The sequence below is a fragment of the Gossypium hirsutum genome, chromosome A11 (assembly GCF_007990345.1).
Source record: "Gossypium hirsutum isolate 1008001.06 chromosome A11, Gossypium_hirsutum_v2.1, whole genome shotgun sequence".
NCBI classification, from domain to species: Eukaryota; Viridiplantae; Streptophyta; class Magnoliopsida; order Malvales; family Malvaceae; genus Gossypium; species Gossypium hirsutum.
Window position 1 is genome coordinate 120,512,049 of NC_053434.1, and position 17,467 is coordinate 120,529,515.

The window sequence follows — 17,467 nt, forward strand, 5'->3', positions numbered from 1 at the left end:
ATAGGGGTAGGACATTCAGTGCAGACCCATTGTCGATTAATACCCCCGGTAATGTGTACCCTTTACAGCGAGTCGTGATGTGCAAAGCTTTAGTTAATCCTCGGCCCCCTGGCGGTACCTCATCGTCATTGAAGAATATGAAGTTGTCGGCACTTATATTGTTGACTAATCGGTCCAGTTTGTTTACAAAGATATCATTAGTAACATGACTTTCATTCAGCTCCTTCATCAATGCGCTGCGATGGGTTTCGGAGCTTAAAAGCAAGGTCAGTATCGATATACGCGCTGGCTGTTTGTGCAACTATTCTACGACACTATATTCGCTGTGCTTTAGAAATTTTAAGAATTCCTTGGCTTCTTTGTCAGTCACTGACTCATTAACAGCTGGTTCAGGCCCCACCGGCTTCTCTTTCTTTTGCTCAATTGCTAATGATTTTTCTTTAACCTGTTCAACTTTTGTACTTGGAGTATAACGTCTTCCGCTGCGCATATAAAAACCCTCGTCTTAAACTTCCACTGATGCAGTAATTAGGGTCTTCTCTCCCGGGAATGTCACATTGCAGCTATAGTTCCACGGTACCCTTTTTCTATCATTGTAAGGAAAAGCAATGGGCTTATGAATCACGACCTTTGGCGCAACTTGTGCCCCGGATTCATTCATTCTCGGACGTGATATGATAACCACTGGGTGGTTGGCTTTGTAAACACCCTTTATCGATCCTTCTTCGGAGGTACATACATCTGTTTCTCCCGGGCTCCCGACATATTTGAAGAATTCCATCTCCTTATTATCCATCAATCCTTGTAACAAAGCCCTGAATTCGCTGCATTTCTGAATCTCGTGATCCTCTTGATCATGGAACTCGCAATAATTCTCCGCTTCTCGAGGTCTGACCCTTGAATTTTGTGCTATCAACCCTCTTTCCACCATTTTCTTCCAAACATCCTCCAACGGGGTATTCACTTCTACAATACTCATCTTAATTTCTTTCCCTGAACTCTTGATTATCGCATTTATTCCCTTATCCCCATGGTTAGGTAATGGGTTCTCTGTATTAGATGCATCATCAAATTTCACAATCCCCATGTTGATGAGTCTTTCAACCAATTTCTTGAAAGTGGTGCAGTTTTCTATCGAGTGTCCTGTGGCTCCCGCATGGTATTCGCATTGGGCATTTGCGTCATACCATTTGGGGTATGGAGGTTGCATTGGCTTCAGATAGAAGGGAGACACGACATGTGCGTCAAATAAACTCTGGTATAACTCATTATACGTCATTGGAATGGACGTAAATTGAAGTTTCTCCCTATTTTGTTTTGTGTTGGGCTCTGGTCTGGGTGGGCCCTGTTGTCCAGTAGTTGTCGACCTTTGTTGGCTTACGGTGATCGATTTCGAATATGAGCTCACATTATTCACCTCATGCTCTTTCTTTCTCGGCGCTGACCTCTTAGCGTTTTCCCCAGCCTCTATTTTCCCACATCTTATGGCATTTTCTATCATTTCTCCAGACATTACTATGTCTGAAAAACTCTTAGTTGCGCTACCTAGCATGTGGTTAATAAAATGTGCCTTCAGGGTATTGATGAAGAGCATAGTGGTTTCTTTTTCCAACAGAGGGGGTTGGACCTGTGTGGCCACTTCTCTCCATCGCTGGGAGTACTGCCTAAAGCTCTCATTATGCTTTTTCTCTATATTCTGTAAAGTGATTCTATCAGGGGCTATGTCCGCCACATGATCGTATTGCTTCATGAAGGCTTGTGCTAAATCTTTCTATGAACTGATCTGGGCGCGACTCAGTTAGTTGTACCATCTAGTTGCAGCCCCAACCAGACTTTCTTGGAAGCAGTGAATTAATAGTTGGTCATTTTGACATGGCCTGCCATTCGTCTGCAGAACATAGTGATGTGAGCTTCGGGACAGCTAGTCCCATTGTATTTCTCAAATTCTGGAGTTTTGAACTTGGGAGGGAGTACCAGGTCTGGAACCAAACTTAATTCCTTAGCATCGATTCCACCACGATAGTCGGTGCTTTCCATTTCTTTAAATTTTTTTTCCAACCATCTACAGCTTCATTCAAGCTCTCTCGGAAGTTCTACCCTTGTCTTTTCTGCTTCTGTTACTTCATCAAGATTGAGGACCACAGGGTGGGTTGGGTTGTCCCCCGGATTAGAGCCCGAGCCGGCCTGATAATTCATCGGTGTTGAAACACCAGCCTGAAATGGTTGAGGCCTAATTGTGACCGATGGCCTTCTTGGGTACATGTCAGGTTGTGTCTGAACGTCCGTTGGGGCAAAACCCGGAGGGTAGGTAGGATCTTCATTATCTTCTCCCACATTAATCAAAGGGTTTTTCCCTTTTTCTAATCCGCCAGCCAATGGACGAGTTAATTGGTCCATCATGTTTTTCTGAGACTCCAACATATGGTCCCTCATATCTTGCTGGATTTTGGCAAGTTGTTCTTGCATACGTGTTTGTAATTGATCTTGAATCTCTTTTTGCATTTGTTCCAATCTCTCTAACCTTTGATCCATTGCTCTTGTTTTTCCTCTTGTATCGTAACGATGTTCCAGGGTAACTGCCATGATTTTTAGGGTTTTTTGTGAGTTTTAGTGCGTGTAATGCAATGCCGATGCATGAATACAATGAATGCAATGAATGCAAAAAAAATGTTGATTCCAATTCGATTTCATTAGAGTAACTTTTCTAGAAAACAAGTTTCTTTACATAAAATAGATTACATATAAGGCTTGGCCCTGATACTTAAGGCCTTGACCTGCCTAAGAAACCAAGCTAGCTTTCGGCCTCGGTCTGATTCTGACTCGTATTTTAAACTCAGCACATCGGCTTGTACTGCTAATGTTTGCAAGTGGTCAGCCACTTCTCGAACTTGAGTCAAATCTTCACCCATGACATAGTCCCTGCTCCTGATTTGGTCTTGAGATTGATGAAGTTGCTCCTTCCATCGCTCGTTATTTACCTCGTGAAGTTCTATCTGAAGTTCACAATTTTGCAGCACTGTTTTAAGTTCTTCTATATTCTCTTTTAATTCTTCAATTCTGTTCTGACTAGCTTTCAACTCGATTACAGAGTTACGCGAGCGATACTGATACAATGACCTCTCTAACTCTGATACCCGGGTCTTTAACCCTTCTTTCTCATTCTGGCTTTCTACCAAACTTCTTTTCAGAGCACCTTCTCGAGCTTGAGCATCGCGAAATTTTTCTTCCCACTGGTTGGCTTTGCTTTGTTCTTCTTTAACTTCATGTCGCCATTGTTCGGATGTTTTTCCTAACCCAGCAGTTCTCATTGATCTGCGCAGCTTCTTATAGTCCGTTTTCAAACTGTCCAAGTCCTCTTCAGCCTTGTTTTTCCTTTTTCTGAGTTTTTCAGCTTCTAGTTTCTGGACATCGACATCTAACCCTAACTGTATCTTTTCTTTTTCCAACTGCTCGATCCTTTTTTCTAGCTCCAGACTCTTTCTCTCAAAATCTTGCCTGATGATTTCTAGCTCAGAGGGGATTACTTTCAAGTGCTCTTCTATCGACTGAGGATTCCCTTGATCTGATATAGGGATGTTGTCGTTAAGTCTCTGATTCCACCATCGGTCGTACTCAGAAGTAGTCATTGGATTGGCAGTAAATTTTTTCATTCTACGAGTTTGGTTCCAGGCATTTGATATCTCACGAACTTTCTTTTTGTAATTATTCCCTGTGAACACGAACTCGCACTGGGCTAACCCGTATGTTGGTGGTGTAAATTATCTGGATCTGTACTGTCACAATGCAAGCAGAGGAGCATACCCGACAGCTCCCCATACTCCTAACAAGGGAACCCAATCGAAGTCTCCGTATCGGTATAATATTTCATCAGGAACCATCCACGGGGCTCTCCATTCAACATCTTCTTCTTGCAAATTTTGGAGAACCTTCATCCAATTTTCTTCTGTAACATTATCTCGCCTCGGTGTAGCCACTAACTCTTTCAGCGGAGAGTAATTTTCAGAGAAGATACGATACGAGACCTTTTTCACTTTCCAAAAATGGCTGTGGAACCAAGATAGCAAGAGCTGTGCGCATCAAATAAATCTCCCTTCACCCACTCTTCTACAAGCATTCAATGATCTAAAAGTTTTAGCCAAGATTGCGGGTATAGGTGTGGTTCCTTTACCAAGCCTGTCAAAAAGGTCGGTAACAGCCTCGTCTACATGCCCCAAAGCTTTGGGGAAGATGACTAGTCCATAAATACTCAATATGAAGACATCTACCCTTTTCTTCACATCGGGGTGCGCTAAGATTAGATCCTTCAGGTTCCTCCAAGGAATGCATTTACCATTTCCTTTTTGCTTGATCCGAGTTGTCACCCACTGTTCGCTCATCCCTGTGATGTTCATCAGCTTTTTTGAAAATGCTGGGACGTTAGCAGGTCTGGCATAAATTCTGTCAATCTGAATCTTTGGGCAATGGAGTAAGGTCGTGTATTCTTCTATAGTAGGTACCAAATCTACTTTCCCAAAAGTGAAGCAACTGTAAGCAGAATTCCAATATTGGGCAAGGACTTGAAACAGGTGTTCATCTACCTTGACATCGAGCAGATAAGGTAAATCACCATAATGACAATAGAATAGCTGTTTGACCTCGTCATCCCACTGGCCCCATATTTCTTTCATCTCTTGGAGATTATTCTGAGTTACGCTGATCCGAGTAAAATTCTATAACTCTGACACGTACCCCTCGGTAAGTCTGTCACCTTTCTCTTGTTGTGTTGTCTCAGCCCATATCCGGACAGTCGCGTTGTCTTCTACTTTAACAAAAAACCCATTTTCCATGATAAGCTATCTATTTAGGAACTGAATGCGAATCAACACCTTTTATGATGAAAATGTCATGCAAATACAATCAAAGTAAAATAAAGCAAGTCAGTAATTTATACGTAGTTCAAAGCAAGCAAAGAATAATAAATATAGCACTTGCTCAGGTAACCACTAGGGTTTCGGAGTGGCTCTACCTAGGGTGGGTTCTTAAGGCTCGCTACATGGGGCTTGGTTCTAGAGTAAGGGTACCTGAACCAGCAGATTCCTTGATCTTCACCCATTATAGGCTCATATAGACCGAGTTCAGTTCAGGGGAATACATTTCCCTATGGCTGCACGGAGATGAAAATCTCACGAAGACATAGGTACAGATGTATCCCGAAAGCAATCCACTATCCTGCACGGAGGTGAAAACCTCACGAAGGAGTAGTTTCTCACTCCCATTTAAAGGGGTGTGACCAAAGCGGTCATGCAATGTAATGTGCGAGGATATATGCATAAAAAAAACTCGAAGCGATTAAAGAAAATAAGAATAAAATGATGAAAACCGCAAGAAAAATGGGTGAAATGCAATGAAAGGATCGTATATCAAAATCAAATTTTCAGTTCTCGACAAAAAGACAAAAGTTAATCAACTTGTGGCTTGACTCTCTTATTTTGTCCCCAGTGGAGTCGCCAAGCTGTCGTAACCATTTTTTTTGAAAAAAATGGGAATCGACTTAGATTTTTGGAAATGAAAACGAATAGAGGGAGTCGCCACCAATCTTTTTAGGTGTGATTGGATCACCTTGTAAAAGTGATTATTTTTAATAAATGGTTTAATTTATTTAAACAACGATTTTGGTCCACGTAAATCAAGAAAACAGGTTCGGGAGTCGATTACGCACGAGGAAGGATTAGCACCCTCGTAACGCTCAAAAATTGGTACCTAGTTGATTAATTAATGTCTTAGTGTCAAAAATTGAAAGCTTGAAAGACACTGAAATACGATCCTTCTTCGTAAAAACGCTAATTTGAAAATGACCAAATAAATTAAAACAAATGTTAAAGACTTTCTCATCTCGAAGTAATAAAATATCACTCCAGTAAGTTAGGACACTATATCTCAAACTTCGAGAATGAGCTTGCCTTTATTTAAAATTCATATATTCTAAAATTTTTTAAAGGTTGTTCGGTTATTTAGGATAAACAAGAAAATTCGAAACCCAGTAAGTTAGGGCACGTTTTCTCGAATTTCCTAATACCAAATATTGCCTTTATTTTAAAACAAATTCTTACTTCGAGGTGACAAAGTGTCATACCCAGTAAGTTAGGGCACAACACCTCATACTTCCAAAAATAAGTATTATTTATTTTTTAAAAAAAAACTCATATAGCGATTTAAAAGAGTATTCCGTTATTTAAATTAAATGAGAAAAAATCGAAACCCAGTAAGTTAGGGCACAATTTTCTCAAATTGTCTAAATATGAAACTTGTTTTGTTTTAGAAAGCACAATTATATGCGTCGAGTAAAGGACCAACGTAATCATAATCGCATGGTGAAATAAGAAACGAGTTGCAGTATTAACATGCATAATAATAACAAAGGTGGTGATAAAAACAACAATTATAATGACAAAATAATATGGATTCGCAGATATATTGAGACATATAAGAATAAACGAATAAACATAATGAAATAATGATAATGAGAACAAAACGAAATAAAAATACAACGATAAAGGAAATAAAAAAGCAAATTATAGTATAAATTGGATTTTAAATCGGGGGTAAGCAAATAAACATATGAGTAAGTAAACAAACTTATAATAAATAAAAAGCATAAAATAGTAATAAATGGTATTAACAAAATACATATAGATATTATTACAATAAGAATAATGGTAATAAAAAAATAAAAATAATAGTAATAATAGCACGTTAAGTTGTAACAGTAAAATAATAAAAATTGTGAGAAGAAAAACATGATAGTGAAATAATAATAGTAATAATGTTAATAAAGATACAAAATGATAATAAGTAAAAATGCCAATGAAGATAATAAAAAAAAAACAGCAATAGTAGAATAGTAATGTTCATGCGTAAATATAAAGATAGGTATAATACATAAAATATAAACATAAATATAAAGAGAGAAATAAAATTAGATAAGACGAATATAAATTAAGATATAATAGCAATAATAGCAATAATAATAAATGTTGATAATAAACAATAATAAAAGGAATAAAAATAATAGTAATAATAAGAATATTTAATAATAATAATAACAACAACAATATAATATATACATGAAAAATATTGATAATAGCGCAAATAATAACAAAAATAATGAAATTAACTAATTTAATAGTAAAATAGTTAAATAATAAAAATGGATTAAATTGAGGACTGAAACAAATTATTAAGTACAAATTTAGATAAACAAAAAATGATTGCAAACTGAATTAAAAGTGGAAGGACTTATTTGGCAAATAACCCATTATAGCAAAAACGCACGGATCTCAGGTAAGGCGGGTTGGGTTGAACGGGTATGGCCATTGTTCCGGCGAGGTTTCAGTCCGGTCGCCACCGTGGACCACCGCCGTCGCCGGCTACCGCACACGGTGGCCAAAAAATATAAAAGGTACGCTTCTTCTTCTTTTTTTTATATTTTTTAAAATATTTTTTTGATATAATCTGATATATTGTATAGGAAAAGATAGATTCAAAAATAGAAAAAAAAAAGAAGAAAGGAAAAGAAAACCTTAGCCCGATTTTAAACCTCCTTTCTATTTCAATTGCTTTCGTTGTTCTTTTTGCTTTGAATTGCTGCTGTTTTTATTCAATGTCCCTCCTTTGTATTGATGAAGAAAAAAAAGGTCATTTTACATTGTGTTTTGATGGCTTTTATAGCCTTGTTACATGATTTATTTTTATATTATCTTTCTTTTCTCTTCCTTTTGTAAGTGCAAGTGGAGTGGTGGCATACTGGTGTAGGTGGCCAATGTGGGTGGCCAACAAGGGTGGTAGAGTAGGTGGGATTAGGGTTTTCTTTTTCTGATTTTTTTTTGGGATTGGGTTAATGTTTTGGGTTAAGAGTTTTGGATTTGTATTGGGTTTTAATTGGGTAGTTGAGTTATGTTTATTTGGGCCCAAAATTAGGCTTGTACAACAGTATTTATTTAAATCATCATATAGATTACTGATAATTTAGTTATCCAATTTTATAAATATAAAATAAATTTGTATATTTATTTTGATAATGACATTTCATCTTACCTATATAATTAATATAGGAGAGTGATCACATCAATTTACAAAATTGGAATGCAATTCTCACTCGTTTTCTCTTTAATGGAACCGACGAAAAGATCACTTCATTTTGAAATATATCTCGATTTAAAGATAAAAATAAATTTAAACTATCAATATATATATAAGTGTAGGGATAAATTTTAAAATTATACATGAATATTGATTTAATATGTAATTTTATATATGAATTTTAATTTTGTGTAACTGTACACGTAAAACTCTAATTATGGTTCAAATGTATATTTAAAAATTTAATTTTGATTTAATCATACACATTTAAAGAAATAATTTAGAAGGATTAGATTAAATCGAAATTTTATGTATAAAATTATATAAAATTATTAAAGTTTATCTATACAATTACACATTAAATCATAGTCTATATATAATTTTGGTATTTAACTACACAAATTAAAAAGTAAAATCATGCAAAAATATAAGTTTTTTTTTAAACCAACGATGAAGAATGCAGCATTAGTCATAAATTAATTTTAAGAGACCCATACCCAAAATAAAGAGAGGAAAAAAATCAATGCAATTATTGTACTTTTTCTTTTGTTCTATTTCAATCAATTCATTATCAATGATCTGTTCATCACCTGTGAAAGGATAGCACTTCTTCAAGATTTCGATTTCGGATAGCCTCATCTCAAAAAAAAAATTATCTTTCTCGAAAAAGGAAAAATATTATTCTAAAAGGAACCACAAATTGATATAATTATAATTTAGTAATTAGTACCCTACATAAATGAGATAATTAAGCTCTGTTATCTCCCTAACAGTAATCTTACGTGACAGTCTAAATAGATTTTAAATATTAACTTGAATATTTAAGTGGGACGAGAATAGGTTTTTAATAAAATAAATTTAATTAATTTTTAAATTAATTATATATTGAACTAGAAAATAAAAAACCGATTTTCACATTTTTCTTTATATATAATAATAAAAAATGTTTTTGATAAATTTGTTACCAACTCAGTAAGAATATTAAATATTAGTACAGATTAATAAGGAAATAGAAAAATATTCTTTATGTAAAAGAAAAAGAATAGGACAATAATTTCTACCTTTTCTATTATTGATTTTTACTTCTTTTTTGTTTGCCCTCAATTTTTACGTCTAAAGGGGACTAGAAATATTTAGAATAGTACAATAATGCATGCATGGCCATGTATGGTCCAACCCGAATTAATAGCAAAAATAATTGAGGCATACGCGTCGACTAGAAAATGTATAGCAAGTATGAGATTTTATCCAATCATATTCACAACTTGATAGCATATGTGCAAATATGCACCATTCATACATTTATCAAGTGTCATTGGGGTAGTTGTGCCTTAAATATTTTTATTTATAAGGGGCTTCCAACCAAACCTTTTCTCTTTCATGCGGTTGAAGTAACTTTTGATGGACCCGAAAGTAGATTAGGAGCAGTTGAGTAATGCTTAAATTTTAGAGTGATCTAACGATTAGCTTTGGAGATAAGAGGACAAGAGTTTGAAACTTTTTGCATAGATTTGGAGAAATTGAGGCTAGTTTGGAAAGAGGAGGTCGAAATGATGCTAGAATGAACTTTTAGCTGTAGCCAACACTAGCAAGTACTGACCAACTGGTAGAATCTGAATTAGGATTGTTTTCTGAATTTTGGTTTATTTTATTATTTCCTTTATTTTTTTAATTGAATGAACTTAAAAGTAAATAAGAGTATAAGAAAAAAAGAAAACCATATCTATTTTAAAACATTTGTCTGACACTGGCAATCATACTAGCTTAACATACAAGTCTAATAATACCTATATACTGGAAACTAGGTTATTGTTTTATGTAGGAGTAGAAATAACAGTAATTTGTTCATCAGAGAAACTTGTTTTGAGTGCATATTGTGTTGTAAACAAACGATTTTGATCAGTTTGTGACCAAGCTTTCATGAAGAAAGATTTAGTGAGAGAGTAAATCTAGAATGTTATTCATTGATTTATTTTTTTTGAGATCCAATTGTATCTTTAGTTGCATTTTATAGTACAACTGACTAGCAATTCAATGTTAATAAATGGTATTAGAACTAGACACTAAACTAATTTGGTGAAGATCTTACTATTGAATTGTTGAGACATGAAAGGAAGCTTGATTTTTAGATCCCTATCCTCGATTGCTCCAACTACGCATTTTAAAAAACACACATGATTACATTTATTAGTTTCCTCGATAAGAAGACATGGAGGACAGTGCTTACTAGTTGAGATCCACCGGCAATTGAAGTTGACGGTGTAAGGACATCCAAGCCATAGACTACCTAAATTATTAAGATAAGGTAGGCAACTTCAACTCCAAGACGTTAAATGTCGTCTTTAATGGAGTAGAGCTCAATTAAAGAGACTATTGTTGTAGGTCAATTTTGGCCCAAATACAACTAAATATTCACCCCAATTTCATCAGCCCAACATCATCAAACCCAATCTAAACCAACAGCCCACCTAAACTAACCTACTAAACATTTTCCAGCAAAGAAAAAAACCCTAGTCACCTCCCCACTTTCCTCTGACACCAGCCACCATCACCTGCTCCACCAGTCACCCCCATACCCTGCAAAAACAGAGCAAACAAGCAAGACGGGAAAATATGGCAAAAGTAATAAAAAACTTGTAAAAGATGGCTATAAAAAGCCATTAAAAAATGTTGTAAAAAGGGGGGTTTATTTTTTTAAAAAGAAAGATTGTAACACAGATATTGGAAATAAAAACGGATACGAAAACAAAAAAAGAGAAGGAAGGTTCAAGAGGTTTAGTTTTGTTCTTTTTTTTCCTTTTTTCTTCTTTTTGTTCTCTGCTTACCTTGTTTTTTTTCATATTTATTCATTGTTTTTTTTCCTTTTCTTTTTTCAAGAAAACCTTTTTTTAACAAAGAAACATAAAAAATTTTAAAGTAGGCGTACCTAGGTTGCGCTCCTTCGCTGTACACGGCGGTCACCGCCGTCGTCGTTGGCGGTAGGGTGGGTCTCTAAAGAACCCAATCGACAGAAAGAAAAAGGGGGAGGGGAAGAGAGCATGGAAGTTTTTTTGTTTTTTTAAGATTGGGGGTTGAAAATGAAACACAAAAAAAAAATCTTTGTTTTTAAATAATGGTGTTGAAACGGCATTATTTTGTTTGGTGGGTGGGGTCTGTACACTTTCTCTAAAAGGAAAATTTATACGTTTAGTCCTACTCTCTCGCAACCTCATTCAATTAACCCACATTTTCTATCTTCTATTGTTTTTTAAATTTGGCCCTCAGATCTTGTTTGGTTTTCGTTTTGATCCCTAATTAACTATCCAATATTTATACTTTTATATCCCGAATTTTAATTTGTTTTTAGCCATTTCCTAAATTTATTTAATTTATTTATTAACCTTTTTTTTTAAAATGTTTCATTTATATGTTATTTCAAATATTTTATATGTTGTTTATTTACATCATTATTGTAAATATTTTATATATATATATATATTTTTGTACATTTCTTAATATTTTTTTATTGTAGATATTATTATTATTATTATTATATACTCTTATTATATGCATATATATGAAGTATCTTTTATGTACATATTATTTTATATTATTATTACCAAATATATCATTTTTTTTCTTATTATTAGTACATGATTTGTTTTTATTTTCTTTTTTTGCAAATGTCATTATTATTGTTATAATAATTTCTAGTATTCCATGTTAAAATTTTTCATTAATGATATCATTGTTTGCGTCGTTTATCTATTTTTAAATTCTCACTTTAGAAATATTTTTTCTTATGTTTTAATTAATTTCAATAAATAAAGCAACGCGCCGATTTAACATTAAGTCGTAGATTTCATCGCTATGTTGGGTGGAATTTGTCAGCTCGTGCTAAAGACGGAACACCCTTCTAAAAAACCAAAAAAAATAAAAACTAAAATTTTTCGTCTTTTCAATCGGATCACGACTAAATATTACATTGAACTCGCATTTTTGAAAATCAAGACAACACGTGTTTATAAGATACCAATTTTGGGCGTCGCGAGGGTGCTAATAACTTCCCCGCGCGTAACCGACTCCCGAACCTTATTTTTCTCTGGACTTTTGACGTAGACCTAAACTCGGCCTTCCTTTTGTTTTAAAAAATAAATCTAATAGGTGTCCGATCACACCTAGGAAAAAGGATCGATGGCGACTCCCTCTTTATTTTAAAATCAAACTTCAGTTTTCAAGTTTTCAATAAATTGCCACAATTAGCGACCAAATCTAAACATTTTTACGTCGCTACAGCTGGCGACTCCACTGGGGACTTCTATTTTTGAGAGTCGAGTTGAATTAAACGCGTGTTGTCAAAATTTTCAAATTTCCGTGTTCAAATTAATATTTAATCATGATCCTTAAGTTTTGTTTTCGAAAAAAATCATACATACATATCTCCTAATTTGTTTTATCTTTTGTTTTTCAGCTTTAAGTTTTACGGTTTTAGTTTTGTAGTTTTAAAATAAATGAAAGGTTTGCAAGTTTCTCCCTACGCACCGTGCACTTGCATTTCGCATAACATGAGCTCTCAACCCGGGCCCCGTCCGTTTAAGTGAAAGTAAACGCTACGCCTTCGTGAGTTAACTCGTCCCTCCGCACAGGCTAGTGAATACTTTCGGATTACATACGACTTATGCTTTCGTGAGTTAACTTGTCCCTCCGCATAGGCATAAGTAAATGTAATCCCTCGAATTGAACTCGTGAGTCTGTGATGGGCTATGACCGAGGCTTCGTACTAATCTTAGCAGATGACAGTACGGACAATTCGAGTACCTATCTAGAACCAAAACCGCATATAATGAACCATACGAGCCACCTAACTAGCGCCATGCTGAACCTCCGTCCGTTTAGTAGTCACTAAAATAAGCGCACGGGAGGAACGCCTCTTGCCTTTTGCATTTTCACTGTCTATACGAAGGGGATTGGGTCTGTTTAATAAACTAGATTTGGGTAATTTGATTCGTTCAATTTTCCATATTTTTTCTGTCTGTATTTAATTACTAATCAAGATTATTTGTCTTTGCCGTATTGTTTTTCATCATGCATTATAGGCATCATATTAGAAAGGTGTTGACTAAAGATCGGTTGCCAAAAAACGGGTTTCTAATGGAAGAGTCAATTATACAAACAACCGAGGAAAATGCCGTAGTCCGAGATTGGTCTCTAAAAACTCAGAAAGAAAAAGGGGATAGTCTAGTGGAGGGATGTATTGCCAATTTGCCCGAGCACGTAACTGTAAATGTTTGCCAGAATAACCTTGAAGATTTGGTTCGGGTTTGGAATCAGTGGGACTCGGATACTAGAGGTATCTTCGCCGAGAGATATGGAGACATAGCCAACTTGATTGCTGTCAGCGTAGACGAACGATTGATCCAAGCCATGGTCAGATTTTGGGATCTAGCCTACCACTGTTTTACTTTCAATCAGGAAGACATGACCTCGACTAGAAGAGTACACTGCTTTGCTCCGTGTCGATAATATACAACCCTATAAGATATATGTGCAAGAGCCTAAGCCAATGACCTTAAAGAAAAAGTTAGTAAGAGTGACAGACATGACTGACGCGTGGCTCGAAAAACAGATAAAGAAGAAGAATGAAACCATTTGTATCCCATGGTCTTCCCTACGAGACTTGGTTCTAAACCATCCCGACATGTTGAAAAGGGTAAATCTGTTTGCTCTGGCCATTTACGGTTTGATCATCTTCCCGAAGGTTCTTGGACACATAGAAGTTGCGGTGGTAGATTTCTTCGAAAGATTAAAACAAGGAATCAACCCCGTCCCAACTATCCTGGCCGAAACCTTCAGATCACTAAGTAGCTGTAGGAAGAAAGGGGAAGGTCGTTTTATCGGATGCGCGCAGTTACTTAATGTTTGGATTCTGAGCCACTTCTGGAAAGTAGAGTGCACACCGTTCCATATGTTTTCTAAAACATTCTCCCTTTAGAAGCTTATCTCAAGAAAGAATGGCCGAAGGAGGTCACTGAACAACACTGGGTCTCAGTCTTTCAGAATCTTCGCGCCGATGACGTAACTTGGAGAGCCCCGTGGATACGCCCGTCAGTTCTGCTATACAAGGTCGGAGATCAAGATTGGGTGCCACTACTCAGATTATGGGAAGGAGTCAGATATGCCCCATTATTAGTCCAAAGGCAATTTTCTTCGCGGCAATTCATACCCGTCACTGGCGGATTGGCACAATCCGAGTTCGCTTTTGCGGGTGAAGGATATATGAAGAAGGTCTGAGACAATGCAAAATCTTGGAAGAAAATTCATCTAATAGAATTGGCCTTATATGCTGATACCCTAACTCAAGATTACGACATATGAAGGAAGCAACGGATAAATAGTCAGCAAATTTCATTAACAACTCCACCGTCCAGAATCCTTTCTCAGAGGAAATGCCGTCTGAGCTAGAAATAGCAAGACAAGAATTTGAATGAGAAAAGGCCAAGATGTCTCGGGACCTTAATGGCCTTCAAGAAGAAAACTACCAATTGAAGATTGACATTCAGATTGAAAGATCCAAAACCGAGAAAGTGTAAAAAGAAGTTGAAGTCGTGAGAAATGACTTAAGAGACCTCCATCTGAAAAATAAAAAGTTAAGAGGCACAATGAAAAATAGTGGGCTGGGCAAGTCATCGGCAGAATGGAAAGAGGAGATAAGCAACATTAAAGGAGGGATGGAATTTTGGAAAGGAAAAGCAAAGAAAGAGGAAGAAAAGGCTGCGCGGGCTATGATAGAATTGAGGAAGAAGAACGCCGAATATGAAGTAGTGTTTGCCGAGGTGATGACTAGTCGATCTAAACGTCAAGAACTAAAAGAAAGGATACGAGAGTTAGAAGATATGCTGCAAGATCGTCAACAACAGTTAGATACTCTCTTGAAGGCTTTGGAAGAAAAAGATTGTCAGTATGATAGAGACGTTCGTGCTTGCGAAGAGGGCCTCCAGGAAAAAAAGGCAATTTAGCTATTTGATCAATAAAGTTCGTGGGGTAGCCATGCACGTGGTACAATTATCGGAAGAAGCTAAAAATCTCAGTTACCAATTCCCACCAAGCCAACGATCGAGCATATCGAAATTCCTAGAGCGAATAAAGAAATATGGCGATATAGCTAGAAAGTTTGTGTAATAGCTGAATCAAAAATGGCAAAATGTTTTGTAATGAACTCTTTTGATGAATGAAATGCCTAAATAGGGGCTATCTTGAAATCAACACCAATTCCTTACATGTCATTCATGACTAATATCCATTTGACATTCAAGCATTCATGCATTTATTCATTCATTCATGGCATATCCCGTACTCATTTGCTGAGGTTAAAAAGTACAATTCGCAGTTGTAATACTTCAAATCTGGAACCACGCCACTCGTATAGAACGCGTCGGCAAACTAGAACAATGGAGGCTGAATTTAATGAAAGGATTGAAAGAATGAAAAGAATCCAAAAGGAATTACAAGAGCAGTTGGCTAGGTCACAGCAAGAGACGAGAGACTTAATGGTGAGATCACAAGAAGAATCGCTCGAACAGAAGGATCAAATGGCCAAGATGATGGAGATGATGTCAGCTTTAGTTAAAAGAAAGGGACCCATGCAGAGCCCTGACATCGAGGAATCTTGGTCAAGAGTTAATCACAATCAAGACTCGCTCTATCCCCCCGGATTCACTCCACCACACGCCCGCGCAGCACAAAGAGGATACACCCAAGGAGAACCCACAGACCCAGAGCAACGGTCGGTGCCACATACTCATTTAGGGCAAGGAATATTCATATCAAATTCTGGAGCTAATCCCGCCAATCCAATTGTTCCAGATTTGGACGATCCAGCGAAAATAGCCAGGTTGAAAACGGACGATCATGAGGCTCAAGAGAAGTATAGGAGCTTAGAGGAAAGACTCAAAGCAATAGAGGGTAATGAAGCCTTCTCTGCACTAAGTGCCAAAGAGCTCAGTTTGGTGCCCGGTCTAGTTCTGCCTCCGAAGTTCAAGGTGCTTGATTTCAAAAAATACGATGGCACGAGATGTCCAAAGGCGCATCTTGTCATGTTTTGCCAAAAAATGACTGGTTACGTGAATGAAGACCAGCTACTCATACATTGTTTTCAGGACAGTCTAGTAGGATTGGCTCTTCGGTGGTACAACCAGCTTAGTAGGGAAAGGATCCGATCTTGGAAAGACTTGGCATCAGCATTCTGTGAGCAATACAAGCATGTATCGGATATGGTACCAGACCGGATGACTTTTCAAATGATGGAGAAAAAGCCGTCAGAAACTTTTAGACAGTATGCGCAGAGATGGAGGGATGTCTCAGCCCAAGTGGAACCCCCATTAACGAAAACGGAGATAACCGTTCTTTTCATCAACACTTTGAAAGCACCGTTTTATGACAAACTAGTGGGAAGTGCCACGAAAGACTTTGTGGATATTGTAATATCCGGTGAGTTTATAGAGAATGCCGTTAAGAGCGGTAGAATGGAAGGTCAAGAAAGTTCAAGAAGGGCAGCGCCCATGAAGAAGAAAGAACCAGAAGCCCACATGGTGGGAATGGGAAGCCGTTATGCCCCTAACCCATATTCAAACCAACCCCGACCTCAAAATTATCCTCCTCCAAATTTTTATTATCCTCCTCAAACCCCTTACTACCGAGCACCACCTCCTTTCTACCCCGTATACGCCATGAACAACCAAAGGCCCGTCACTACATTCCCACAAAATACAATACCCGCCCAAGGTCAACCCAAAAACGAGCAGAGGCCAGCAAAACCCTATTCCGAGAAACCACAATTTACCCCTATTCCTGTGTCATATGGGGAGCTGTACCCAAAAATTTTATAGAAGCAATTGATATCCCCGCATTATATGGCACCCTTGAGGTCCCCATACCCGAAATGGTACGACCCAAACACTAGTTGTGCATACCATGCAGGAAACCAGGAACATTCCACGGAAAATTGCCTAGCCTTTAAGAGGAGAGTTCAAGGACTAATTGATGCGGATATCCTACGATTCGATAGTACCTGTAATGCAACTGGGAACCCGTTCCCTAACCATACTGAAGGGAATGTGAGCACAGTGGGGAAAGAAGATGAATGGCAAGTTAGAAGATGTGTTTCAGAAATAAGGACGCCTCTGCAGAAAATCTGGGAGGCACTGGTTAAGAATGGATTGCTCTGTCACCCCGACGATAATCTCAAAAAAGAATGTCAGGTTTTTTGTGATTTTCATGGAATTGTAGGGCACGACATTCAATCATGTGAGGAATTTAAAAGGTTATTGCAAGACCGGATAGATAATAAGGAGATTGTGATCATTAATCAAGG

The 17,467-nt window shown here is 36.9% G+C and overlaps 1 protein-coding gene and 1 long non-coding RNA gene across 2 annotated transcripts; both read right to left on the bottom strand.

The window, feature by feature from the left end:
- Positions 1-2,670: 2,670 nt before the first annotated feature.
- Positions 2,671-7,671, bottom strand: LOC121209464 (myosin heavy chain, clone 203-like). Its single transcript, XM_041080161.1, has 2 exons — positions 7,559-7,671; positions 2,671-4,865 (listed from the first exon to the last, which is right to left on the bottom strand). Exon 2 carries the CDS (start codon positions 3,648-3,650, stop codon positions 2,736-2,738), a length of 915 nt encoding a protein of 304 aa, XP_040936095.1. The 5' UTR covers positions 3,651-4,865; positions 7,559-7,671; the 3' UTR covers positions 2,671-2,735.
- A 2,606-nt stretch (positions 7,672-10,277) lies between these two features.
- On the bottom strand, positions 10,278-11,242 carry LOC121209465 (uncharacterized). The gene is made up of 2 exons (XR_005904604.1): positions 11,045-11,242; positions 10,278-10,695 (listed from the first exon to the last, which is right to left on the bottom strand). It is a non-coding gene; the product is annotated as an uncharacterized lncRNA (long non-coding RNA).
- Between the last annotated feature and the right edge of the window lie 6,225 nt (positions 11,243-17,467).